The following is a 27,259-nucleotide window of genomic DNA, read 5'->3' as shown; positions in this document are numbered from 1 at the left end:
TCAACACCTTTGTTATGGTAAGCCTAAATAAGTTCAGGAGTGAAAATGGGGTTAACAAGTCAAATAATAAGTTGCATAGACTCACTCTGTGTGCAATAATAGTGTTTAACATGATTAATCACCTGACGAAGCTATGACAACGGTTTTTATTCATGTCTGAACTGCAGGCTATGTAATTTTGGTGCTTAAATGTGTAAATAACTATTTGTAGTCGTGTATATTAAATATTTACCAGCAGGTGGCGCTTTAATGTTGGCTCTGGCAGCTTGAGCGCGCCTAGGATAGTAGACCAGACATCCCCCAACATCCTCCGCAGTCCACACTAAAAAAAGCAGCTGCCTGCCAGAGATTTTTAGAATCTCTGTGCAAGACAGAAAAAGCTATGTGTCTTGCTACAAGTTGCAACCTGTTCTCAACATTACATATGTCGAATATGGCCACGTTTAAATTGTGTTTTTTTTTAAAGCCATGAACGTTTTTGGTTGTGGTCTACTAAATGCAAGTATTCCCGTCTTCAGCCGATACGAGCGTTTCGCCTTTGAAGAAAACAACAGCGATATACAACTTGCTGATACGGTGAGTAGTTTGCATAGATATTAAAACCAGGGTTAGGTAGTATGCAGTACTTTGTTGTTCAATGAAGTGTATTCAATCTAGTCTACTGCATATGCCCACTTTCGGTTAAATTGTGTGTGTATGGGGAGGTTAAAATGGAAATATTTTAAAGCTTTAAAGTCACTTTGTATATTTTAAAGTCTAAAACACATGACTGTGCTCATAAAATTAAGAATATGATGTTTGTTGATATCTTCTTCAACAATCTGTCTAAATGACAATGCTTCCTCAAATGTGTATGTATTAATGAACATACTAAAATGTCATTACGAATACGTATACATTTAAACACTGGTAATCAAATACACACTTTGGATTGAAATAATTACTTTTCTACTGAAAGGTCTTCTCCCCCAGTGGCGATTTTAGCATGTAAATCTTGGTGAGTCAACAACAACAACAAAAGCCTGGGGTGCATGCCAGCAAAGCCACTACACAACACTAACCAATACATTAATTGCACTATAACGGTGACAAACGGAGTCCCAACAGCAGTCCCAATACCTTAACACTGCTTCACCTGGCTATCAGCGGAGCCTTGTCTGGCAGCGAAACAGTTAATTCAGCCTCTTACTGGCTGACTTGCTTAAACAAATGTGGTTTCTACTGACAATTGAGATGTACAAACTATGGCATACGGGGACAATGAGCGGATAAGAGGCAATCCGTAATTTCGATGAAGACATTCATGAGCGAGCTAGGACGGATGTAGTCAATATAACTATTTGTTCAGCACTTTTGAAATGTACAGCTACAGAATTCAGAACATGGGCCGTTCTTACACTGTTCTCCCTGTACACCAAGTCAGAACCGTAGGATAAATAAATGGGGCATATGAAGCAGACAATGAAAGCTCTTACTATTCAATGATTACATTTCTCAAAAACAGGTTATAGGCTACATGTGCACCACCAAGTCAGAACAGTAGGTGAAATTAAGAGATGAAAATAGACCAAATTATTAGGGTGAGGCACATGCGCTACTAACAGCTTACTACACAACATACACTTAGTATTACTTTCTTAGCTACAGTATACATATCTCCCTGGCATATTTCATCATTTATGCAGCAGCATCAAGACATTTTTGGACTCACCTTGTTGTGCTGTGCTCACTTGAACACAGGAAGGTGGCGAGTGGCGGTCCTTCGTGGGCAAGTTTTGTCATCAAACTTGTCATCAAAGTCTGGCACTCTCTGGATTTATGGTGCTTTCAAGACAACTTTGAACTCAAAGAAGAAAAAACATTGAATAATGATGGCGTCAGTGATCTTCAGGTCAAAACTCTAGAAAGAGGCCCAAGTTCCGAATTTACAATTCCGAGTTGGTGAAAGTTCAAAATGTATTTTCCCAGTTGTAGCTTGTTTTTCCCGAGTTCCCAGCTGTCTTGAACTAACTAAAGTCAGATTTTGCAGTTCCAAGTTCAGAGCACAAATCATGCTTCATTGACAGTATGTCCAATGTTGAATGTTTATCATTTGAACTTCTTACCGTCTCACCTGGCCAACATCCGGTGAAAATGAAGAGTGCGAAATTCAAACTGCAGAATTATAAATATTTAACTTTCATAAAATCACAAGTGTAATACATCAAAATAAAGCTTAACTTGTTAATCCAGCCGCTGTGTCAGATTTCAAAAAGGCTTTACGGCAAAAGCCCACCGATTATCTGAGGACAGTGCCCCGCATACAAAACCATGAAAAACATATTTCAACCAGGCAGGTGCGACACAAAAGTCAGAAATAGCGATATAATAAATGCCTTACCTTTTGATGTTCTTCTTCTGTTGGCACTCCAAAAGGTCCCAGTTACATCACATATGGTCCTTTTGTTCGATAATGTCCTTCTTTATATCCATAAAAACTCAGTTTAGCTGGCACGCTTCAGTCAATAATCCACCCAGTTTCCCTCCATCAAAATGCATACAAAATGAATCCAAAACATTACTAATAAACGTTTCCAAACAAGTCAAACAACGTTTATAATTAAACCTTAGGTACCCTTATACGTGAAATAAACTATACAATTTAAGACGGACAATCGTTATTGTCTTTACCGGAGAACCAAAGAACGCGCTCTCATTCACACGCTTGGAAACACTACACCCAAAATGGGAGCCACCTAGAAAAACTACAATTTCTGGCTCATTTTTCCAAAAAACATCCTGAAACTCATTCTAAAGACTGTTGACATCTAGTGGAAGCCCTAGGAATTGCAATCTGGGAGAACTTTGCATTATAATAAAAGTGACAGCCATTGAAAATAGTGGTAGGCTGAAATTATTTTTTTGGGGGGGTGGTTTGTCCTCTGATTTTTGCCTGCCATAATCAGTTCCGTTATACTCACATACATCATTTGAACAGTTTTAGAAACTTTAGAGTGTCTTCTATCCAAATCTACCAATTGTATGCATATCCTAGCTTCTGGGCCTGAGTAACAGGCCGTTTACTTTGGGCACGCTTTTCATCCGGACATGAAAATATTGCCCCCTACCCAAGAGAGGTTAAACTAGGAAAAGATACCCTTAATCTTAGATGCAATGCTCGCAGTTAGCCTCTGATTCCTTCCAAACCACATTGTTGAATTTGTGATTTCCAACTGACTGTGTAATGTTTATGTCCAATGACTGATGAGCACCGATACGTTTTATCTATAATTTCTCTTCAGTATTTCTCTTCATATGTCAAGGATTAAAAACGATTTGCCAGTAGATTGTTGACTTGATTCATGATGATGACTGCTAGCTAATATTTTAAAAGTACGATGTTGACATGATCAATCCAATCAATGCTACTGTATATATAATGTGATTTGACGTTGTTTTATCTGTGGCTAATACAACTCTATGGCAGTACCCAAGAAACTTGAATTTTCTATCTCTACCCCTAGACTTGGCAGTGATGTAGTGTCCCCATGAGTGACAGAACACTGAGCCAATCATGGCACAACACTCCGTATTTTCTGCTGGCTTGCCCCACCAATATGCACCAATATTGCATTTTAAAAGCATGTTATATTAAATTAAGTGTCCTTTAATATAAAGCACATGGATAATTAAATACATCTTTAATATGAAGAAAGACTTGCAAAAGAAATGGCTAGAAATGTTTTAACTGTTTTTTGTGTGAAGCTTTCATTAAATTACCCCTCCCTATTGCACACAACAAGCTTCCATTCTCCTTGTCACAAGGGGATTCATTGTTGATTTAAAATGAAATCATCAACCCTGTTACGGTCAACCATGTTACTTTATTTGGTGCCTAATAGTTACTTACTATAGTCGTTTTATCTATCTAACCTCTTGAGATGGCAGTGTGTTTTTTATGAAGTTGAACATGTGCTCTTTATGACAGAATGCTATAATTGGCTGAAATCAAACATTTGTTTTTTTTACCAAGTTACATTTTTCAAAAGCACTGAATTGGTGGAACGACCTGCCTATATTTTTCATAGAGAGGGGAAAATAACTGGAATGGGGCCAGGGTGTAGGAGGGATTGATTTCATAAATGCTGGACACAACTCAGCCCAGAGTTGTTGACTGCAGAACAAATGTCATGTTCAACAGTGGACTGTTGACTTTGTCAGGTTTCAAAATGTGGCCGAACAGTCAAATTCAATACCCCCCAGGAAAACCAGGAATAATGAACAAAGTAGACATCATTTTTATAATTTTATTTTTTTATTTTGTTTGAATTATTGTGTCATCTGGGTTTGTCAGGGCTTGGCAGGCAGGGATATCCTTGTCTGACCAGGTCGCCAGGTGTACGGTGTTTCCTCAGACACATTGGTGCGGCTGGGATCCAGGTTGGGTTGTGTTTCGGAGGACGCATGGCTCTCGACCTTCACCTCTCCCGAGTCCGTATGGGAGTTGCAGCGATGAGACAAGACAGTAACTACTACCAATTGGATACTACGAAAAAAGGGGGTAAAAAAATAAGTTATCCTTACTGTAATGTTCATAACCTGGATTTTGTTTATTATATGGGTCGTGGTGTGTAAATTTGGTGTCCGAAGGCCATTCATTTAACATAAAACGATAAATATTTATAAATATAATATTAAATCACTCAACACTCACTCAATCCTTCTTTTGACCCAGAAATATTTGTTTTGCAAACTAAATTAAGGGAGTTATTGATCTCTAAAGTGTAAAAAATATCCTTCAGTGTCACTGTCCGGGTTAAAATTCTAATGAAAAAAGGGATTTAAAAATGTAGAAATTCATCTTAAAAATATAAATAAACACCCATGGCATAATTGTGTTAGTGCTTGCAACAATATATAGAATAAGGGGTAATATATTGTACCTAAAAAATATTTAAAAACTTGAATAACTTTTGTCTGGACTTTTGCGCTTCATCAATTACATTCAGTATAACAAAGGTAAAAAGCCATTTTAAAGCATATCACATGATGGTAATCATGTGACAGTGTGTGACATCACAAAGAAGACCCATTGAAGACCCTCTAGCAATGTGATGAGGTGAGTAAATCTCAGAAATATTTGATGATTTCACCTTTTCACCGTCTAGTAACATTTGTGACAAAAACGCATGTCCTTCAGTACAACACGGAAAATATACTTTTAATGTTATTTTATAAAATGCTATATATTAAATATGAAAAGTAAGGATAATCTTTATAGGTAAAGGTCATTACTTTATATAGGTGGCCAAGGAACTGCCTGTTAAATATGTTTATGTATGAAATCCGTCCTTCAGTATCATGCTTTTGTCCTTCAGCACAACAAAAGTTTCATGGTATACCACAATGTCACTCATTATGCTGAATGACAGTATCTTTGTTATCCCATGTTTTCACTAGTTACAACATTTAGTCATGCAATTCATATTTACTTGTAAGAATACGGAATATTATAATTTTAAATAATTTTATGGCATTTTAAGGTATTTCAAGGCATTATCTTTATACTGTATATGTCGTTGTCTAATAAGAAGAGGGCTGCACAGCACAGACAAAATATTAATGCAGATCCAGTTACTAGGGTGGAAAGACTAGCCAGAAAAAAAGCAAGGTATTGTTTTCATGGTCTCATGCTACTGTCAGCAACAGAATAGGATGTAATAGGATATAAAGCTAGGTGGATAATACTTAATGTTAAGTTGCACTTTTGCACTGTAGTTAATGTTTAATTTCATTGCATTTAAGGTATAACTGATGGATTATATTAATTAATATAATATTACACACGCACACACAACTATGGATAAAAACTGGATTATGAATTATATTAGTTAATAGCTGCTTCACATTTGGGGCACTATATGAAAAATTGAGCAAGTACCAGTTTGATTTGAAGTAGTTTGATGGGCATTTTATGTAGCTATTTTGTGTAGGTATCTTGAAATTGCATTTGTGTACCTGCATTAAATAGACATTTACCCGTTACAGTGTAACAATGTATAATTACAACATTAACTATCATGTAATAATCGTGTAATAATGCAACTTAATGCAACTTAAAGTGTTGCTGCAGGCTCAAATTATAGTAAAGGGATTATTAACATTAGAAATGAAATAGTAACAAAACATGTTTGGGAGAGAAAAGGAGATGGAGTTGATTTAACTTTTAAACTTTGATTAAGTGTTTTCTTTGTATAGCCTATTATTAATAGACTACTAATAACATTTAATGGATGTGAATCCTATTCTGTGCCAGTGTCATAATGATTACATTTTTGTTTTTTTAGCTATCATAGATGAAAGAAGGATGTCAATCCTGATCATCCACCGATCCATACAGTGACACAATCTGATGCTGAAAAAAAGAGGGAAAAGTGGAGATTGAATCAGAGGAGGCGCCGTGAAAAAAATCAAATAAATGAATGTGGTGATGAACTTAACTCCAGTATCAACTGAAGGAAACTCATTATTGTTATTGCTGAAGGAATCAAATTTAATCAATATTTGTGGGCCTTAGTGATATGTGTCATTCAGGGTACAGTATAACATCAGTATTTTATATTAAAATACAATATCTTTATTTTGTTGACTCAGAGAGACAAAAACAAATCTCAAAGGGAAAAGTGAAAGATATTTTCAAAGATTTTAGCATTTTTTTTTCAGTGTAAGGCTTTTTGTAAAAAACCTTCAACAAATTATGAGTTGTACCTGTGACACATCAAATATGTGCTATTCAAAATAAAATTATGTCATTTTTTTCTGGGTAGTTACATTTCTGCCAGTCTAAGCATGAATATATAACCTTGTGATTATGATAAATGGGCATACAATGACATTAAAAAAACACTTAGTGTTATACTGAATTACATTTTACTAGGGCACATTCATACAAATCACAATAAAAATGAATTATTGGCTTTATTCTTGAATATAACTAATGTAAGGGCATAGGTAACACTCCAATGAACATAAGAAAGCTTTTTAGGGAATTGGAATTGCTGGTTTTTTTCTACTTTGAAAACCTTTTGTCTTTGACCCATATATGTTTTAAACTATTATTAATATAAAAAAGTACATAAATATAAACAGCACATTTTATGCAAAGCTCAAATATTTAGTTTTCAGTCATATTATTCTAGAAATATTTTATCATTGATGATGCATTTCGGTCATCTACCATGTAATGGACCACATTACGGTAATGAGCAAATGTTACTTCATCAAGAGCAAAAAATATAATTTTGAATCAGTTAACCATCTGAAGCGTTAAGAACAACAAATGAATCATTAACTTCCCACCAATGCCCAGCTCCAGCACATCCCATTCCCCCTCCCAGTATGTTTTTTTGTGTTCTTTAGGAGTTAAGTCTGCCACAGACTTAAGAAGTCAAACCAAATTAGATTTTTCACATGCGCCGAATACAACAAGTGTAGACCTTACTGTGAAATGCTTACTTACAAGCCCTTAACCTCTATGGGATAGGGGGACGCAAATGTCCCACTTGGCCAATTGCCAGGGAAAACGCAGAGCGCCCAATTCAAATAAAATAATATAAAATTAAGACTTTAATTAAATCACACATGCAAGATAGCAAATTAAAGCTACACTCGTTCTGAATCCAGCCAACATGTCAGATTTCAAAAAGGCTTTTCGTGAAAGAATAAGAAGCTATTATCTGATGATAGCACAGCAGTAAACAAAGAAATAAATAATATTTTAACCCTGCATGTGCTACACAAAACGCAGAAATAAAATATATATTTTATACCTTTGACGAGCTTCTTTTGTTGGCACTCCAATATGTCCCATAAACATCACAAATGGTCCTTTTGTTTGATTAATTCCGTCCATATATATCCAAAATGTCAATTTATTTGGCGCGTTTGATCCAGAAAGAAACAGCTTCCAATTTGCCCAAAGTCACTACAAAATATCTCAAAAGTTAACTGTAAACTTTGCCAAAACATTTCTAAATACTTTTGTAATACAACTTTAGGTATTTTTAAACGTTAATAATCGATCAAATTGAAGACTGGTCTATCTGTTTTCAATAGAGGACAAGAGGAAATGAACGCTACTTTTCAAGTCTTGCCCAACTCTCAACAGCGTTACCCTTTTCCAAGATGGCCGTACTTCTTCATTGCACAGGAATGAGGAATAAGGAATTATCTCAACCAAATTCCCAAGACTGGTGACATCCAGTGGAAGTGGTAGGAACTGCAAACAAGTGCCTAAGAAATATCGTTTCCCCATGAGAACTCATTGAACAGACAGTGACCTCAAAAATAAATAATTCTGAATGGTTAGTCCTCGGGGTTTTGCCTGCTACATAAGTTATGTTATACTCACAGACATGATTCAAACAGTTTTAGAAACTTCAGAGTGTTTTCTATCCAAATCTATTAATAATATGCATATCTTATGTTCTTGGCATGAGTAGCAGGAAGTTGAAATTGGGCACTCTATTTATCCTAAAGTGAAAATGCTGCCCCCTATCCCAAAGAGGTTTTAACCAACAGTGCAGTTCAAGAAGAGTTATAAATATTTTTATAAAAAGTAACACAATAACATAACAATAACAAGGCTATGTACAAGGGGTACTGGTACCGAGTCAGTGTGCGAGGGTACAGGCTAGTTGAGGTCATTTGTACATGTAGGTAGGGGTGAAATGACTATGCATAAATAATAAACAGCGAGCAGCAGCAGTGTACAAAGCAAATGGAGGGGGTAGAGGGGGCTCAATGTAATAGTCTGGTGGCCATTTGATGAATTGTTCAGCAGTCTTATGGCTTGGGGGAAGAAGCTGTTAAGGAGCCTTTTGGTCCTAGACTTGGCGCTCCGGTACAGCTTGCCGTGTAGTAGCAGAAAAAACAGTCTATGACTTGGCTGACTGGAGTGCCTGACAATTTTATGGGCTTTCCTCTGACACCGCCTATTATACAGTATATGTCCTGGGTGGCAGGAGGCTTGGCCCCAGGAATGTCCATTACACTTTCACTTTTGATACCTGGAAATATGGAAATGAATTAAATCACATTTCATGATAGCCACTCTCTTTTTTATGAACAGTCCCTACTTATTCCTCTTGTGTAATTACATAAACTCCATTAGTTTGCAATGCAATAACATGATTACAGTGTTACTAGTGTAAGCTAACTACAGTGTTACAGCCAGTGATGATCACTATTGCTAATTGCTAACTAGCTAACTGGCTAACTAAATGCTATTTAGCTAAATGCACTATCTAGGGCAAAGCAAACGTTAGCTCTAATATTCTATTTCTATGATTCAACACCTAAATGTTTTGATCTCTATCTCAAGTCAAATCAAGATCTTTAGGTGAAAAATCACGATTCGATTTTTTGCCCATATCATGCATCCTGGTAACTTTACCAGTATATGCAAACATTTGGTGGCACAGAAATACACAAAAGTTGATATCTTCTTCAGGAGATGTGCTTTAAAAATAAGTAGGTAGAATATACTATGTTAAAAATAAGCTTTGTTTTACAGCTTTTTCTTTTGTTTTTACATGTACATTCTACACACATTTTACATACATGCCACAAATATATATACATACAGTACCAGTCAAAGGTTTGGACACATCTACTCAAGGGTTTTTCTTAATTTTTACTATTTTCTATGGAATCATGTAGTAACCAATAAAGAGTCCAACAAATCAAAAACATATTTTTTATTCAAAGTAGCCAACCTTTGCCTTGATGACGGCTTTGCACACTCTTGGCATTCTCTCAACCAGCTTCATGAGGAATGCTTTTACAACAGTCTTGAAGGAGTTCCCACGTATGTTGTGAACTTGTTGGTCTCCTTCTTGGTCAAATAGCCCTTACACAGCCTGGAGGTGTGTTTTGGGTCATTGTCCTGTTGAAAAACAAATTATAGTCTCCTAAGCGCAAACCAGATGGGATGGCGTATCGCTTCAGAATGCTGTGGTAGCCATGCTGGATAAGTGTTCCTTGAATTCTAAATAAATCACAGACAGTGTCACCCACAAAGAACCATCACACCTCCTCCTCCATGCTTCATGGTGGGAAGCACACATGCGGAGATCATCCGTTCACCACTCTTTGTCTCGCAAAGACACGGCAGTTGGAACCAAAATTTGGACTCCACAGACCAAAGGACAGATTTCCCTCATTGCTGGTGTTTCTTGTCCCAAGCAAGTCTATTTTTCTTATTGGTGTCCATTAGTAGTGGTTTCAGTCTCCTCTGAACAGTTGATGTTGAGATGTGTCTATTACTAGAGCTCTGTGAAGCTTTTATTTGGGCTATAATCTGAAGTGCAGTTAACTCTAATGAACTTATGCTGCTGAGGTAACTCTGGTTCTTCCTTTCCTGTGGCGGTCTCCATGAGAGCCAGTTTCATCATAGCACTTGATGGTTTTTACAGCTGCACTTGAAGAAACTTTAAAGTTCTTGACATTTTACAGATTGACTGACCTTCATGTCTTAAAGTAATGAGGGACTGTCATTTCTCTTTGCTTATTTGAGCTGTTCTTGCCATAATATGGACTTTGTCTTTTACCAAATAGCTCTATCTTCTGTATACCACCCCTACCTTGTCACAACACAACTGATTGGCTCAAACGCATTAAGAAGGAAAGAAATTCCACAAAATAACTTTTGACAAGGCACACCTGTTAATTGAAATGCATTCCAAGTGACTACCTCATGAAGCTGGTTGAGAGAATGCCAAGAATGTGCAAATCTGTCTTCAAGGCAAAGGGTGGCTACTTTGAAAAATCTCAAATATATTTTGATTTGTTTAACACTTTTTTGGTTACTACATGATTCCATATGTGTTATTTCATAGTTTTGATGTCTTCACTCTTATTCTACTATGTAAAACCTCGTAAAAATGAAGAAAAACCCTAAGTAGGTGTGTCCAAACTTTTGACTGGTACTGTATATATAATTTGATATCTGATTCATCTCTTTTTATTACCCTTTTTGTAGTTAATAAATTCAATTTGAAAACTAAAATATCCTTAACTAGCATTGAAAAAGTGAAACATTATTCTATAATTAAACATCTCTCCCTAATTTCCAGACTGGACTTATATAAGGGTATGGCAGTACAGATACCTTTATCTGGTCCGTTTTAGGGTTATGGTTCAGTGGAGATGACACAGTGAAATAACTCATATAACTCAATAACTCTCCTGTCATTATTTTCTAGGGTCAAACATCATGGCAATCTCCCACATTCTCTTCATCTGCCTCGTCCTCATCCTTCCAGTTTTATCGCAGGAACCCCCCACCTCTAAACAAGGTACCTTTAGATCAATGATGAACCAGACCAAACTAGAAGGGCTTTCCTTTCACAGGACTATCAATACTGACCTAACATATTCCTATAAGTCAAGTACTTCCTTTGCATGTAGAATTCCTGCTAAGGACAGTATAGTATGTACACTATATAGTGCAGGATGATATACTGTATGACACTATGGGTACACGTTATGGGTACATACCAGCGGGTATCATCACACTATGGGTACAGGTTATGGGTACACACCATGGGGGTATCATCACACTATGGTTACACACCAGGAGGTATCATCACACTTTAACTGCGTGGCACACATTTAAGTTAACTCTTAGAGGAATAGATTACTGATATACAATATGAATGATCTCATTACACACTCTGGTTTAAATGTTACATTAAAAATAAATAAATAAATATAATGGTTATTTGTGAAAACTCTGTAATATGCTTTATGATAATGCAATGTCACTGTGTAGTGTATTATACAGACTACTACAACCTCTTAGAACACGTGCTCTAAATAAGCATGCATGGGCACATATCGAGTTCTTCCCAGGAACAGGATTTCCAGGAATTCTGGAGGGGGCAGTGGGAGCAGTGAGTGGTGCACTGTGGGAAACGGTTTAGTTATTCAGACTCCCCCTCTCAACAGATGCAGCGTTGTAATGTACAAAGTTTGAGTGCAGGACGTTCTATTCCTAGGTGGTTCAGGCCTTTATGATGAAGTCACACTTATCCTAAGTGTTTCTTCATGTTATGCCACATTATACACGTTATATAACTCTTTAGCGCTGACGTATTGAATAGAAGCTTTCACTCTACCGTAAGTCTCTTTTGTCTCCGATTTTAATAAGCTTTGGCAGTGGTGCTTTGACAGAGTTACTCTGTTTCCAGTAAGTGGTACTTCATACTGTCAGAATGGGTGAAAGGGTTTGAGCTCCCAGCAAAAAAATATACTCGATTTTATTTTCTGAGAATCAGCAGTACCCAGCCAAAAAGGTTACTGTCTGAGTGAAACAGATGGACATAGAACAGTGCAGGAGGAGAGGACACTGCCAGCTCTCACACACAGACAGAAAATACACATTTTCAATGCTTCCCATACTAGAGTAAACCAAGTTTTTTCCTCACAGAGCTTTAAAGATGCTCAATTGAAGGGGACAACCTTGGTTGCAGCTATTGCTTTAAAGTGTCTACTTAAGTAGCTACAATATATAACACCAGCTGTCCTTCACGTAAGCATTTCTCTACCATAAATGGGAAAAATGTTACTTTGCACATTTAATTGCTTTTGTTTTCTGGAACAAACAGAATAGGTAAAGACTCGATGTACATTTATGTTAGGTACATATTTATTTTTAAACACCATCTTGTGAATTACTCTCTCACAGTAGGACTGAAAAGTCAAAACATTCATCCTGACTTTAATCAAAGGGAAGGAGAGGGTTGTGTTTATTCGGCTGCTGTGTAATAGGAGAGATGGAGGGAGGAAATGGGTGTTTAAATGCGCAGGGTGTTTTAATACACACGTTCCACAAACATCACTCCAAATGAGAAGAAACAACATCGAGAGGTTGGTAAGGCAATAGCACCATCCCTTTCATCTGTATAATTGTGTATGTGTATCTGGCATACGTCAGTGATGCACATAGGAGAGAGAAAATAGTGAATTAGATTCTATAAAGCACGTGTCAAACTCATTCCATGGAGGGCCGAGAGTCTGCAGGTTTTTGCTCCTCCCTTGTACTTGGTTGATGAATTAAGGTTACTAATTAGTAAGCAACTCCCCTCACCTGGTTGTCTAGGTCTTAATTGAAAGGAAAAACCAGCAGACTCTAGGCCACGGGTGGGCAAACCTTTTGGCCGAGGGCTACATCAGGATTATGAAATGTAATTCAACGGAGGGCCGCATTTTTAGGGGGACCAATTGTTTGTTAAAATCAATTTGCGGGGACCTCCCGAGTTGCGCAGCGGTCTAAGGCACCGCATCGCAGTGCTTGAGGCGTCACTACAGACCCGGGTTCGATCCCAAGCTGTGTCACAGCTTGCCGTGACTGGGAGACCCATGATTTGGCGCACAATTGGCCTAGCGTCGTCCGGGTTAGGAGAGGGTTTGGCAGGCTGAGATTTCCTTGTCCCATCACACTCTAGCGACTCTTGTGGCGAGCCGGGCACTTACACAGTCGCGAGGTGTATGGTGTTTCCTCCGAAACATTGGTGTGGTTGGCTTCCGGGTTAAGCAGGCATTGTGTCAAGAAGCAGTGCGGTTTGGCTGGGTCGTGTTTCGGGGGATGCAGGGCTCTCGACCTTCGCCTCTCCCGAATACGTACGGGAGTTGTAGCGATGGGACAAGACTGTAACTACCAATTGGATACCGCGAAATTGGGGAGAAAAATATATAGTAATAATGTCTCGCGGGTTGGATTTAAGTGCCCGCGGGCCCGTTTCTGCTCTAGGCCCTTCATGGAACGAGTGACACCCCTGCTATAAATCATCCAGTGCTAGCGCTCATCATCATGTGTACTCTACAGAGAATTACTTTATGCATTTAGAAACCCCTTGATTAAAACACCCATTTCCTCCCTCCATTCCTCCTAGTACACAGCAGCCAATCAAACAACCCTCTATTTCCCTTTCATTAAAGTCATATAATGAATGTTTTGAATTTTCAGTCCTAATGTGAGAGATGAGTAGGCTAATTTACGAGATAGTAGAGGACATTTTGTATCAGAAGTGGGGGACATTTTGTAAAATAGTTCACCTTCCAGCGACTGGAACACTAGAATAACTGGAGCCCAAAATTATATTTTACCCTTGTTTTCTTGGAAAGGTCTGTTTGAAATGTGAGCTTCAACGCCCTGTTGGAGCCAGTGATATCTGCTGTGCACATGGTGTGAAAAAAAATGACCTCAACTTGGCAGACTGCACTTACTCACGTGGACATTCAAGAACATTCACAAGTACTCACATACATGTACATATTTATATTTTGAAAATATTAAGTCAAAATGGGGAGTCTGGATGTAGAGTCACAATTTGTGCACAGCACACACACACCACCTGTGCTGAATCCTCACCAGTCACGGGAAATTGAGCAAGTATGAAACACTTGAGCATTGCCAAGTGTTGGATTGATTTTTCCTTTTCATTCCGAGGAAGTTCCTGGTAGAAAAGGATCTGGTAAACAAGTTATTTTTAACCTTTGGCCACCCTGATGATCTGCTAACCAAGCCAGTGGTATGCATCTCTCCTCAGAAGAGCCACACAGCTGTGAATTCTCCCTAGGCGCCAGAGCCATTCTACCTGCTATTGTGCTGTCCCTCTCAGCGGTGTTGATGTGGCACATTATGGGAGATGGTACTAATTACTAAAGGACCTAAGTGCCTCTTCAAGGCTATGAACAAATAGGAGTGTTTACCGAAAGCTCCCCTCTCTCTGGGAACACATTCATATAATCATGTACTATAATACAGACAGACCAGGACAGCGCTCATTGTCATGCTGAAAGACCCAGCCACGTTTCATCTTCAATGCCCTTGCTGATGGAAGGTTTTCACTCAAAATCTCACGATACATGGCCCCATTCATTCTTTCCTTTACACGGATCAGTCGTCCTGGTCCCTTTGCAGAAAAACAGCCCCAAAGCATGATGTTTCCACCCCCATGCTTCACAGTAGGTATGGTGTTCTTTGGATGCAACTCTGCATTCTTTGTCCTCCAAACACGACGAGTTGAGTTTTTACCAAAAGGTTATATTTTGGTTTCATCTGACCATATGACATTCTCCCAATCTTCTTCTGGATCATCCAAATGCTCTCTAGCAAACTTCAGACGGGCCTGGACATGTACTGGCTTAAGCAGGGGGACACGTCTGGCACTGCAGGATTTGAGTCCCTGGCGGCGTAGTGTGTTACTGATGGTAGCTTTGTTAATTTGGTCCCAGCTCTCTGCAGGTAATTCACTAGGTCCCGTCTTGTATGTCTTCCATTTCCTAATAATTGCTCCCACAGTTGATTTCTTCAAACCAAGCTGCTTACCTATTGCAGATTCAGTCTTCCCAGCCTGGTGCAGGTCTACAATTTTGTTTCTGTAGTCCTTTGACAGCTCTTTGGTCTTGGCCATAATGGAGTTTGGAGTGTGACTGTTTGAGGTTGTGGACAGGTGTCTTTTATACTGATAACAAGTTCAAACGGGTGCCATTAATACAAGTAACGAGGGGAGGACAGAGGAGCCTCTTAAAGAAGAAGTTACAGGTCTGTGAGAGCCAGAAATCTTGCTTGTTTGTAGGTGACCAAATACTTATTTTCCACCATAATTTGCAAATAAATTCATTAAAAATCCTACAATGTGATTTTCTGGATTTTTTTCTCTCTCATCTTTTTAAGTGGGAGAACTTGCACAATTGGTGGCTGACTAAATACTTTTTTTGCCCCACTGTATGTCATATTGCTGTCATAAACATGATAGGAATGATTATTTATCTTTCCTACAGCTTATTTATAGTTTCCTTAATTGACCCCTAGGAGCAGAAGGTAATAAGATGCATCATATTACAGCGTTTCAGGTGTAGTAGTAATTGGCTTCGGAGAAAATACTTCCAATTGCACTATTTTATTGCCAGCTGTCATTTTCCTGCAGATACAGCAGATCTCTGAACACTTACTATGAGTGTAGTTTTTATGCAGTGTACTATGTAAGTGCAGTTCTGAGAACAGATGACGGCAGATGCAGTGTACTATGTAAGTGCAGTTCTGAGAACAGATGACGGCAGATGCAGTGTACTATGTAAGTGCAGTTCTGAGAACAGATGACGGCAGATGCAGTGTACTATGTAAGTGCAGTTCTGAGAACAGATGACGGCAGATGCAGTGTACTATGTAAGTGCAGTTCTGAGAACAGATGACGGCAGATGCAGTGTACTATGTACGTGCAGTTCTGAGAACAGATGACGGCAGATACAGTGTACAATGTACGTGCAGTTCTGAGGACAGATGACGGCAGGGTTTTCCCTGATATTCCTGTGGGTGGTAAAGTCTGGCTGACAGATTTAGAGGTATGCGGATACTTCCAGGAAAACGTAGCTGTCCGCCATGCGGCGTTATGTTACGAGGATGAGTTATGTTATGCTCAGTTTGTCTTACACTTGAAGAGCAACTCAGCCCTGTAAATGGTCTCAGCAACAGGCATAGATAGGTCGACTAGACTGGGTGTGTGTTCATGTTTAAGTTTGACTTTTGACTTTTTTGAAAGTCTATATAGAATGTGTGTGCTCACCTCCTCTCACGCTTGTCGTGGCTGGAAGAAGGTGAGGACCAATGCGCAGCGTGTTAAGTGTTCATATTCTTTAATAGAACTCAGAACACTAAAATACAAAACCAACAAGAGAATGAAATGAAACCGAAACAGTTCTGTCTGGTACAGAATACGAAAACAGAAAATAATCACCCACAACTCAAGGGTGAAAACAGGCTACCTAAGTCTGGTTCTCAATCAGGGACAACGATTGACAGCTGCCTCTGATTGAGAACCATACCAGGCCAAACACAGAAATCCCAAATCATAGAAAAAAGAACATAGACTGCCCACCCCAACTCAGGCCCTGACCATACTAAAACAAAGACAAAACAAAGGAACTAAGGTAAGACCATGACAGTATCCCCCCCCAATGGTGCGGACTCCGGCCGCAAAACCTGAACCTATAGGGGAGGGTCTGGGTGGGCGTCTGTCCGCGGTGGCGGCTCTGGCGCGGGACGTGGACCCCACTCCACCATAGTCTTTGTCCGCCTCTTAACTCGCCTCCGTGGCCTCTTTAGAGCGGCAATCCTAGCCGCCGACCTCGGACTGGGGACCCTAGCAACGGGTCCCGAATGGACGGGAGATTCCGGCAGCACTGGACAGGCGGGAGACTCCGGAAGCTCCGGAGTGAAGGGCGATTCCGGCAGCGCCGGAGTGAAGGGCGATTCCGGCAGCACCGGAGTAACGGACAGCTCTGGCAGCTCCTGACTGACCGGCGGCTCTGGCAGCTCCTGACTGGCGGGCGACTCTGGCAGCTCAGGACAGACTCTGGCAGCTCAGGACAGACGGGCGACTCTGGCAGCTCAGGACAGACGGGAGACTCTGGCAGCTCAGGACAGACGGGAGCACCTGTAGGGAGGAGACGGAGAGACAGCCTGGTGCGGGGGGCTGCCACCGGAGGCCTGGTGTGTGGAGGAGGATAGACCGTACCGTGGAGGCACACTGGAGCCTGCACAACCCTACTCGAGCACCGAGCCTGCAAAACGCTACCTGCCTGGATGCTCCCCGTAGCCAGGCCAGTGCGGCGAGGTGGAATCGACCGCACTGGGCTTTGCTGGTGAACCGGGGACACCATGCGTAGGGCTGGTGCCATGTACCCCGGCCTGAGGAGACGCACTGGAGACCAGATACGTTGAGCCGGCTTCATGACACCTGGCTTGATGCCCACTCTAGCCCGGCCGATACGAGGCGCTGCTATGTAACGCAACGGGCTATGCCTGCGCACCGTGCGCCTCACGGCATAACACGGTGCCTGCCCGGTCCACCTCTCTCCATGGTAAGCACGGGGAGTTGGCGCAGGTCTCCTACCTGACTTAGCCACACTCCCCGTGTCCCCCCCCCAATACATTTTTGGGGCTACCTCTCGTCCCAGCCGCGCTGCCGTGCTAGCTCCTCATAATGCCGCCTCTCGGCTTTCGCTGCCTCCAGCGCTGCCTTGGTGCGGCGATATTCTCCCGGCTGTACCCAGGGTCCCTTGCCATCCAAGATCTCATCCCAGGTCCAGGAGTCTTGAACCCGCTGCTCCTGGGTACCACGCCGCTTGGTCCGGTTGTGGTGGGTGATTCTGTCATGGTTGTCTTCGTCCTCCTCTGACGAGGAGTAAGTCATTTCAAACCGAAATATTTCTGTCTGGTACAGAATACGAAAACAGAAAATAATCACCCACAACTCAAGGGTGAAAACAGGCTACCTAAGTATGGTTCTCAATCAGGGACAACGATTGACAGCTGCCTCTGATTGAGAACCATACCAGGCCAAACACAGAAATCCCAAATCATAGAAAAAATAACATAGACTGCCCACCCTAACACATGCCCTGACCATACTAAAACAAAGACAAAACAAAGGAACTAAGGTCAGAACGTAACAATCCTTCTCTCTCTCCCTCCCTTCTCTGTCTCCCTCTCAGCCCTCTTCCAGATCCGCCCCCAGATCACTGGCTGTGTTTCCCATGACATGAACACATTCCGCTGCAGATGGAATGTTGGAGTTTTCCAGAACCTCACAGAACCCAGAGACCTGCGGATATTCTACTACATTAATGATAGGAAGTGAGAGAAAAAATATTCCCTAATTAAGGGAGAGATAAACATTCTGGGGCTGTAATTAAATTAAATATTTGAGAGCCAAATAGTTTTTCTTCTGAAATCATTTGTAGTTCTTAACTGTATGGGAGTCTCTCCTTCTTATCTAAATTATGTCAGGTGCATGTGTCGGTCTTTCCTGTCATCAGCACATGATTAAAACCTCTATGTTGTCTCCCGTTGCCTGCAGCATATCTCCCAAAGAGTGGGGTGAATGTCCTCACTACGCTGACAGGACAAACGAGTGCTTCTTCAATGAAAGCTACACGAAGGTCTGGATGACCTACAGTGTCCAGCTCCGCTCTGGCGATCAGGACATTCTCTATGACGAGGTCATCTTCACTGTGGAAGACATCGGTTAGCCTGGCCCCTGTATTCCTAAATCACAGTTATTCCTCCATTCATAGCTACCTATAGCTACCCTACACTCACCTGTGTGTCCTCTGTCTGCCTCCACACATCTCCCATATTTTAAACCCTAATAACTTTTTTATCATTGGAAAATTAAATGTGGAAATACAGAATTTTATACACCGAACATTAGGAACCCCCCCCCCCCAAAAAAAGTGTTCCACAGGGATGCTGGCCCATGTTGACTCCAATGCTTCCCACATTTGTGTCAAGTTGGCTGGATGTCCTTTGGGTGGTGGACCGTTCTTGATACACACGGGAAGCTGTTGAGCGTGAAAACTCAGCAGCATTGCAGCTCTTGACACACTCAAACCGGTGTGCCTGCCACCTACCATCAAACGCACTTAAATATTTTGTCTTCCCCATTAACCCTCGGAATGGCACACATACACAATCCATGTCTAAATTGTCTCAAGGCTGAAAAATTCCTTCTTTAACCTGTCTCCTGCCCTTCATCTACACTGATTGAAGTGGATTTAACAAGTGACATCAATAAGGGCTCCTAGCTTTCACCTGGATTCACTTGGTCAGTCTTTGTCATGGAAAGATCAGGTGTTCCTAATGTTTTCTATACTAGAATATACTACATTTTTGATGTGCCATTCTGCATTTCAAGTGGTGAACCTAATGTGGTTTTAAATGTGTTCCAGTGGAACCAGACCCTCCTATAGCGCTGAACTGGACCCTGCTGAATGTGGGTCTAACCGGGAGCCACTTTGATATCATGTTGAGCTGGGAACCGCCACACTCTGCAGACGTGTCGATGGGCTGGATGACGCTGCAGTACGAGGTGCAGTATCGCGAGGTCAACTCAACACTGTGGAGGACGGTGAGTCTACACACCCTAAAACAGGGGAAAACTCCTAGCCCTGGCCTTTATGCATAGGGCTGGGTTAGGAGTTCTTCTTGACTCCGTGATTAGACCAGGAAATCTCCTGGCACCACCTATACCCATTCCATGAGGACTTTGTTTGACTATTTCGTTCACACTATTGCAGATCATTGGGTCATTTCAGAATCTTTACATTGGCAATAAAGATTAAATGCAGTTGTCATGCCCTGACCTTAGATAACTCTGTTTTCTATATATTTAGGTTAGGTCAGGGTGTGACTAGGGTGGGTACTCTAGGTTTTTGTATGTCTAGGGTTTTTGTATGTCTATGGGTTTTGTATGTCTAGGGGTTTTGTATGTCTATGTTGGCCTGATATGGTTCCCAATCAGAGACAGCTGTTTATCGTTGTCTCTGATTGGGTATCATATTTAGGCAGCCCTTTTTCCCACTTTCTGGTGTGGGATCTTGTCTACAGTTAGGTGCCTGTGTGCACACTAGTAGCTTCACGGTTCATTTGGTTGTTTGTTGTTTTGTTCAGTGAGTTTCAGTTCATAAAAAATATGTGGAACTCTATTCACGCTGCGCATTGGTCTAATCATTGCGACAATCGTGACAGCAGTGTTCCAGTGTTCACATAAACCTTTCTCTGGACATACAGTACCTACTGAGACTATGCAGTCCAGATTATTTTGACCTGACTCAGGTTTACTGTATTTGTTTTTGCGTGGATTCCGCAATGCGTTTAGCTTTTAACAGCTAGGAAACACCTCTAACCAAACAACAGTGCTAGGTGGCTGTACTACAGACACCGGCCATCGTCGTGAGAAAGACACATTTTGAAAAACAACTAGTTGCAGGAATGAGCCAACCTGGATACTAAGGAGATCCTGAGGGTAATCGACGAGTACCAATAGCTTTAAGCTATGGAGGAATAACATACTCCATCATGGAATGATCCTACTACCTCACAAAAGAACTGTAACCTGACAGAGAGGTTAGAGGACCAGAGAATTCATGCAATCCGCCTTGAAATTTCCTCTAGAGACTGTAAACCAGGTGGCTTTCCACCGTGTACACAGACTTGGAGCTTAAAGTGACAAGACCAAGGGTCCCTGGCCAATCATCGCAGAATTTGAACACTAGCAACAAAAGGAGCTGATCAAAAGAAGGGGAAGGGAGCTTAAAGATACCAAATTCGGTCTCAATGACCAATTTCCATGTGAGATAAACGAACGTCGCAAGAGACTGTATCCTGTACAGAGGAAACAGAGAGAGGGGGGTAACCGTGCCTTTCTCATTGTGGACAAACTCTTTATAGATGGACAGCTATTCCGAGACAGCTCCATAACTCCATGGCTGTACCAAATTCTACAGGGACTTCAAGTTACGAAAAAAAGAAAGTATGGGAACGGTAAAAATATCCGAACACTATAAAGTGGATATGAACACACACGTACTCAATTACATGTTCACTTATACATATGGACTAATATACAGTACCTGTCTATTTATGGAAAAATTGCCCTGATTAACTCCTTAGTCATATCTCAGTTTACTCACTTACTTATTTATGGCGCTGCCTACTCCTGATGATTCGTTTTTTCAAATCATATGAGCAAAAACTATTTTGGTTTATCTGGGATGCTAAAGCAGACAAAATAAAGAGTGCCTATCTATATAATGAATATGAATTTGGTGGGTTGAAATGATTAAATAGAAAAGCACTAAACCTCTCCCTAAAAGCTTCACTTATTCAAAAGTTTTACTTGAACCCTAAATGGTTCTCAAGTACATTACTAAGAAAAGCTCATCCATTGTTTAAAAATGGCATTTTTGCCTTTGTGCAGATTGCCATGTCTCATTTTCAATTATTTTCAATATCTCTCTTTTTCAAATGAGCATTGCAGAGCTGGCTACAATTTCCATTTCACCCCCCTGAAAAGATAGAATAAATATTACAACAAATATTATGGCTGAACTCAAATGTGCTGGTTGATAAAATACCTGTATTCATGTGAAAGATGTTTGAAAAGGGTATTTTGTTCTTAAATGATATTGTAAATTGGAATGGTAGAGTGACAACAACAACATCTCCTCCCCGCTGATCCTCAACACTGGGGCCCCACAAGGGTGCGTTCTGAGCCCTCTCCTGTACTCCCTGTTTACCCACGACTGCGTGGCCACGCACGCCTCCAACTCAATCATCAAGTTTGCGGACGACACAACAGTGGTAGGCTTGATTACCAACAACGACGAGACGGCCTACAGGGAGGAGGTGAGGGCCCTCGGAGTGTGGTGTCAGGAAAATAACCTCACACTCAACGTCAACAAAACTAAGGAGATGATTGTGGACTTCAGGAAACAGCAGAGGGAACACCCCCCTATCCACATCGATGGAACAGTAGTGGAGAGGGTAGCAAGTTTTAAGTTCCTTGGCATACACATCACAGACAAACTGAATTGGTCCACTCACACAGACAGCATCGTGAAGAAGGCGCAGCAGCGCCTCTTCAACCTCAGGAGGCTGAAGAAATTCGGCTTGTCACCAAAAGCACTCACAAACTTCTACAGATGCACAATCGAGAGCATCCTGGCGGGCTGTATCACCGCCTGGTATGGCAACTGCACCGCCCTCAACCGTAAGGCTCTCCAGAGGGTAGTGAGGTCTGCACAACGCATCACCGGGGGCAAACTACCTGCCCTCCAGGACACCTACACCACCCGATGCTACAGGAAGGCCATAAAGATCATCAAGGACATCAACCACCCGAGCCACTGCCTGTTCACCCCGCTGTCATCCAGAAGGCGAGGTCAGTACAGGTGCATCAAAGCTGGGACCGAGAGACTGAAAAACAGCTTCTATCTCAAGGCCATCAGACTGTTAAACAGCCACCACTAACATTGAGTGGCTGCTGCCAACACACTGTCAATGACACTGACTCAACTCCAGCCACTTTAATAATGGGAATTGATGGGAAATGATGTAAATATATCACTAGCCACTTTAAACAATGCTACCTTATATAATGTTACTTACCCTACATTATTCATCTCATATGCATACGTATATACTGTACTCTATATCATCGACTGCATCCTTATGTAATACATGTATCACTAGCCACTTTAACTATGCCACTTTGTTTACATACTCATCTCATATGTTATACTGTACTCGATATCATCTACTGTATCTTGCCTATGCTGCTCTGTACCATCACTCATTCATATATCCTTATGTACATATTCCTTATCCCCTTACACTGTGTATAAGACAGTAGTTTTTTTGGAATTGTTAGTTAGATTACTTGTTCGTTATTACTGCATTGTCGGAACTAGAAGCACAAGCATTTCGCTACACTCGCATTAACATCTGCTAACCATGTGTATGTGACAAATAAAATTTTATTTGATTTGATTTGACGTCTTTCATGGAGTTATCAGAATTGTACAGGAAGGTCTGCTCAATCCAAGAGTACAACCAATTACAGCATTACCCCAAAAATGGAGATGGCAGGTGGCAGCGGGAGGTGGTAGGGAACTGGTCTGTCTGCCAAATATAAAGGATCAAAACTGGCGGAGGAATAAAAATAGCATAAATAGGAAAGTATACCAGTTTAATTTGAGGACCAGGATGTTGACAACTGTGACATACAGATTGCAAAATAGTTGGGAAGAGATTTGTGATGTAATGATTCTATGGTACAGGGTGTATGAGTTGCTATATAAAACGACGCAAGATTCAAGACTTCATGCTTTTCAGCTAAAATGATTCTATAGAATTCTTGCCACCAACAAAATGTTGAATATTTGGGGCATAAAATCATCGAAGCTCTGCAGATTTGGTTGTGAGGATACAGAATCAATAGACCATTTATTTTGGTATTGCCCTCAGGTAGCCTGTTTCTGGTCTCAGGTTCAGGAATGGCTAAAAATGCATAACATTGATCTAAAATTGACCCTAGAAATAGTAATGTTAGGAGATCTGGAGAGTCAATTATTAATATAATTATACTCTTAGTAAAAGTATTTATCTTTAACTCGCAATCTGTGGATTCTATTTGATTAGATAGATTGAAATCTTACGTTACAACATCACAGCATAGTTGAAAGATATATGTTGTGTAGAAATCCGAAGAGGATGGCCAGCAGAGAAAGATGGGATGGGCTGAAGGAAGCTGAGGGTTGGGTTGTGGAATTGGAGACAAGTGGGAGTGGAGTTGCTGGGCGGAAGCTAGAATGAAGGTCAAAGATAAAGTATAACAAGTATAAAAAATAAAGTAAAAATAAAACATAATTATAATAAGAAGTAAGATCTGTTGACGTGCCCTTGAGCAAGGCGTTGACCCTGGATGCTTTTGTGTGTCGCTCTGAATGGGAGTCTGTTGGATGACTGGTGTGGTGTAGTTGTTAAAATAAAATAAATAATAAATGAATAGATTTTATGCATTATTTTAAGATAATTTCAGTGAATAATAAAAGGACCTAATAATCACGATTTATGCCTCCTCCCACATTGTAATTTAGAACAAACTGCCTCTTTCCAAGGGCAGTTTGCGCTCTCATTCTCCCTCTTTCACGTTAACTCCTTCCATGCAAGGGAACATGAATCTTTGGGGTAATCTACCAAGGTGACATACCAAGGCTCTATTGCTTTTAAGTTGATTCATGTCTTTATATGACATTATATATTTCTCAAGGTGACTTATCCTCAGTTAAACTCTAAGTAGTGTGTCCCTTAAACCAAATCATTAAACCTGCAGGTGTAAGTTATGTTTCCTCCTATCGTGTGGGTGATATTTACTAACTAACTGGTATGAAACCTCTCTGTTTTGACTGCAACCCTAGGTGGACCTTGAAAAGGGAATGCAGCGATCGCTATACGGGCTGCGCTCCAACACAGATAATGAGGTCAGGGTGAGGTGTAAGACGCTAGCATCCCGTAACTTTGGGGAATTCAGCGACTCCATATTCATACACATCCCTACTAAAGGTACTGATGTATTGTTTTTTAAATACTGTCATATAAAATGTTTGCTGTTGTAATATGTATGATGTCTCTGTTTTGAATCGTATTAATTGCTTTCTATATATTGCTTTCTATGTGCTCAGAGTCGAGACTTCCAGTTACTGTCCTGCTTGTCTTTGCTGCTTTGGGTTTGGCAGTCATCCTAATGCTGGTAATCTATTCCCAGCAACAGAAGTAAGAAACATTTACGTTTTACCTTTCACTTTGTCTCAAAATACCAAACCCCTTCATAAAAAATGTAAAGTCTAATGCTACATGTCTTTTAATAACGCTTCCGCTATCTTTCTTCAAGGTTGATGGTGATTCTCCTGCCTCCAATTCCTGGTCCCAAAATCAAAGGCATAGACCCAGAGCTTTTTAAGGTATTAACTTAACACAATGAGAAATACCTAGAATTCTTTACTTGTACCATTAAAACCATTGCCACTAGAGTTTTATGGGGAGGCCATATGAATTACCAGCAAGGTTGTAATAAGTGTATGTTGCCCCTTAAAGTAACTCTGAGGTATTATCTGTTGTTTACCATAGAAAGGTAAGTTGGCTGAGCTGACCTCCATCCTGGGCGGCATCCCTGACTTGAGGCCAGACCTGTACAGCGACGACCCCTGGGTGGAGTTCATCGAGCTGGACATGGAGGAGCCCAACGACAGGCTGACTGTGCTGGACACCCAGTGCTTGATGGACCACTGTGCCTCCTCAGACTGTCCCCCTATCACCATTGGCTTCAGGGATGATGACTCGGGCCGGGCCAGCTGCTGTGACCCTGATCTGCATGACCCAGAGGCCCCCTTCCACTCCCTCCTCCCCAACACCAGCCACGCCCTGGAGCCCTCTTGCCTGGCCAGCACTAAGGCCAGCTCCCCAGTCCAGACCCCCACCACTGAGGATTCTCCCTGGGCCGCACCTGGCAGGGAGGACCTCTACACCCAGGTGAATGAGGTGAGACCAACTGGTGAAGTGCTGCTGACAAATGAGGAGCAGAGGAATGTGGAGGAGAATTCAGAGAAGGATGAGAAGGAAAATGAGAAAGAGAAGAAGAAGAAAGAGTTTCAGCTGCTGGTGGTGAATGCTGATGTGGGAGGCTATACCTCAGAGTTAGATGCTGGGAAGATGAGTGCCAGACTCCCCACTGGGAGAGCCAGCCAGCCTGCTCCAACAGAGGACAGTAGTCTTGTGCAGGGACAGCCCTTCGGAGAGTACCAGAGCCTGTACTTTGAGGCTGAAATGCCCCCCATTCCACCTGCCTCTCCTGTCTCTCCACTGCCCCCTGTCTCTGCCTACACCATGGTGGAGGGAGTAGGCAGGCAGAACAGCCTCCTTCTGAAGCCTGGACCCACACCTGCACCCCAGCCAGTTCTAACCAAGCTTCCCCTGCCCACACCTACACCAGAGGGGTACCTGACCCCTGACCTACTGGGCAACATTACACCATAACAGAGGTGTAGGGACTATGCCAGTCATTTGGGATTGGACACAGATCAGAGGGGGCATGGGAATTCAGTGCCTGAGTGACTAAACATCAAAAGAGTAGGGTCCCAAATGTCATACCTACAAAAATGAGAGGGTTCCCTGCCTGCCCCCCCTCTTCCCATTCCTTCTCCCAACATGACAGCTGTAGACATTTTGAGGTTTGGTAAGATGTATGGTGAGTACAGGAGAGGGGTCTGTTCTTCAAGGTGCCACACCTGTCTGCAAAAACGTAAACAAAAACTGAGTGAACAAAGGAAATAGGGAAAGGACAAGAAGGAATTATGGTCTCTCACAGGAACTGGCCATATGAACCTCTTCACATATTATGAATGTGAAATAAAAATATATATTTTGAAGAACATCACCTACATGTGACTTTAAATTCCATCACAAGGAAAAATACTTACCTTAGTGTTGTTGTTGATAATGTTGTTTACAATAATCCCAATAATTGGTCTTTACAACTATGAAAAGTATTTACAGATCTCAATATTGTGTCAAAAGTGAAGTATTTGGTGACCAAGTGGGAATCTATATGTGTTCTGCTGATTGACTGTGGCTTTTCAACAAGTCTAAAATAGTAGGACATTGTGCTTACTGGATGTTTGCTGTTATTTTGCATATATACAAAATGTGTGATTATTAAAACAAGAATAAAGAATTCTGCTTACTATGTTGTACGCTACCACTTACAAAAAGGGAACTATCAAATGTCCGATTATCCTTCTGGAGATCTCTAAATGCTAATGGTTCTTTATTGTACAGCTATAATGTTACTCATAAACATCTTTCACATTTAAA

General features: G+C 41.1%; 1 protein-coding gene across 2 annotated transcripts; it reads left to right on the top strand.

Moving 5' to 3' along the window:
- The first annotated feature begins 291 nt into the window (after positions 1 to 291).
- ghrb (growth hormone receptor b) lies at positions 292 to 27,259 on the top strand. Of its 2 annotated transcripts, XM_020457562.2 has the most exons (9): positions 292 to 576; positions 11,244 to 11,336; positions 18,541 to 18,682; positions 18,906 to 19,072; positions 19,777 to 19,955; positions 24,808 to 24,952; positions 25,072 to 25,162; positions 25,281 to 25,350; positions 25,517 to 27,259. In XM_020457562.2, the coding sequence occupies exons 2-9, from the start codon at positions 11,255 to 11,257 to the stop codon at positions 26,420 to 26,422; spliced, it is 1,782 nt and encodes a 593-aa protein (XP_020313151.1). In that variant the 5' UTR covers positions 292 to 576; positions 11,244 to 11,254; the 3' UTR covers positions 26,423 to 27,259. The 2 variants fall into 2 exon arrangements, with proteins under 2 accessions (XP_020313151.1, XP_020313152.1); XM_020457563.2 differs by lacking the exon at positions 11,244 to 11,336.

Source organism: Oncorhynchus kisutch, linkage group LG23 (genome assembly GCF_002021735.2).
Source record: "Oncorhynchus kisutch isolate 150728-3 linkage group LG23, Okis_V2, whole genome shotgun sequence".
NCBI classification, from domain to species: domain Eukaryota; kingdom Metazoa; phylum Chordata; class Actinopteri; order Salmoniformes; family Salmonidae; genus Oncorhynchus; species Oncorhynchus kisutch.
Note: the sequence above shows the minus strand (reverse complement) of the source record. Positions and strands in the feature narration are given on the sequence as shown.

Bases quoted from the DNA above. Each gene is read 5' to 3' on its own strand.
- ghrb (XM_020457562.2), top strand. From the start codon at position 11,255: ATGGCAATCTCCCACATTCTCTTCATCTGCCTCGTCCTCATCCTTCCA. The intron at 11,337-18,540 runs GTACCTTTAGAT...TCTCCCTCTCAG, and splicing joins ACCCCCCACCTCTAAACAAG to CCCTCTTCCAGATCCGCCCC. The intron at 24,953-25,071 runs GTACTGATGTAT...CTATGTGCTCAG, and splicing joins CATACACATCCCTACTAAAG to AGTCGAGACTTCCAGTTACT.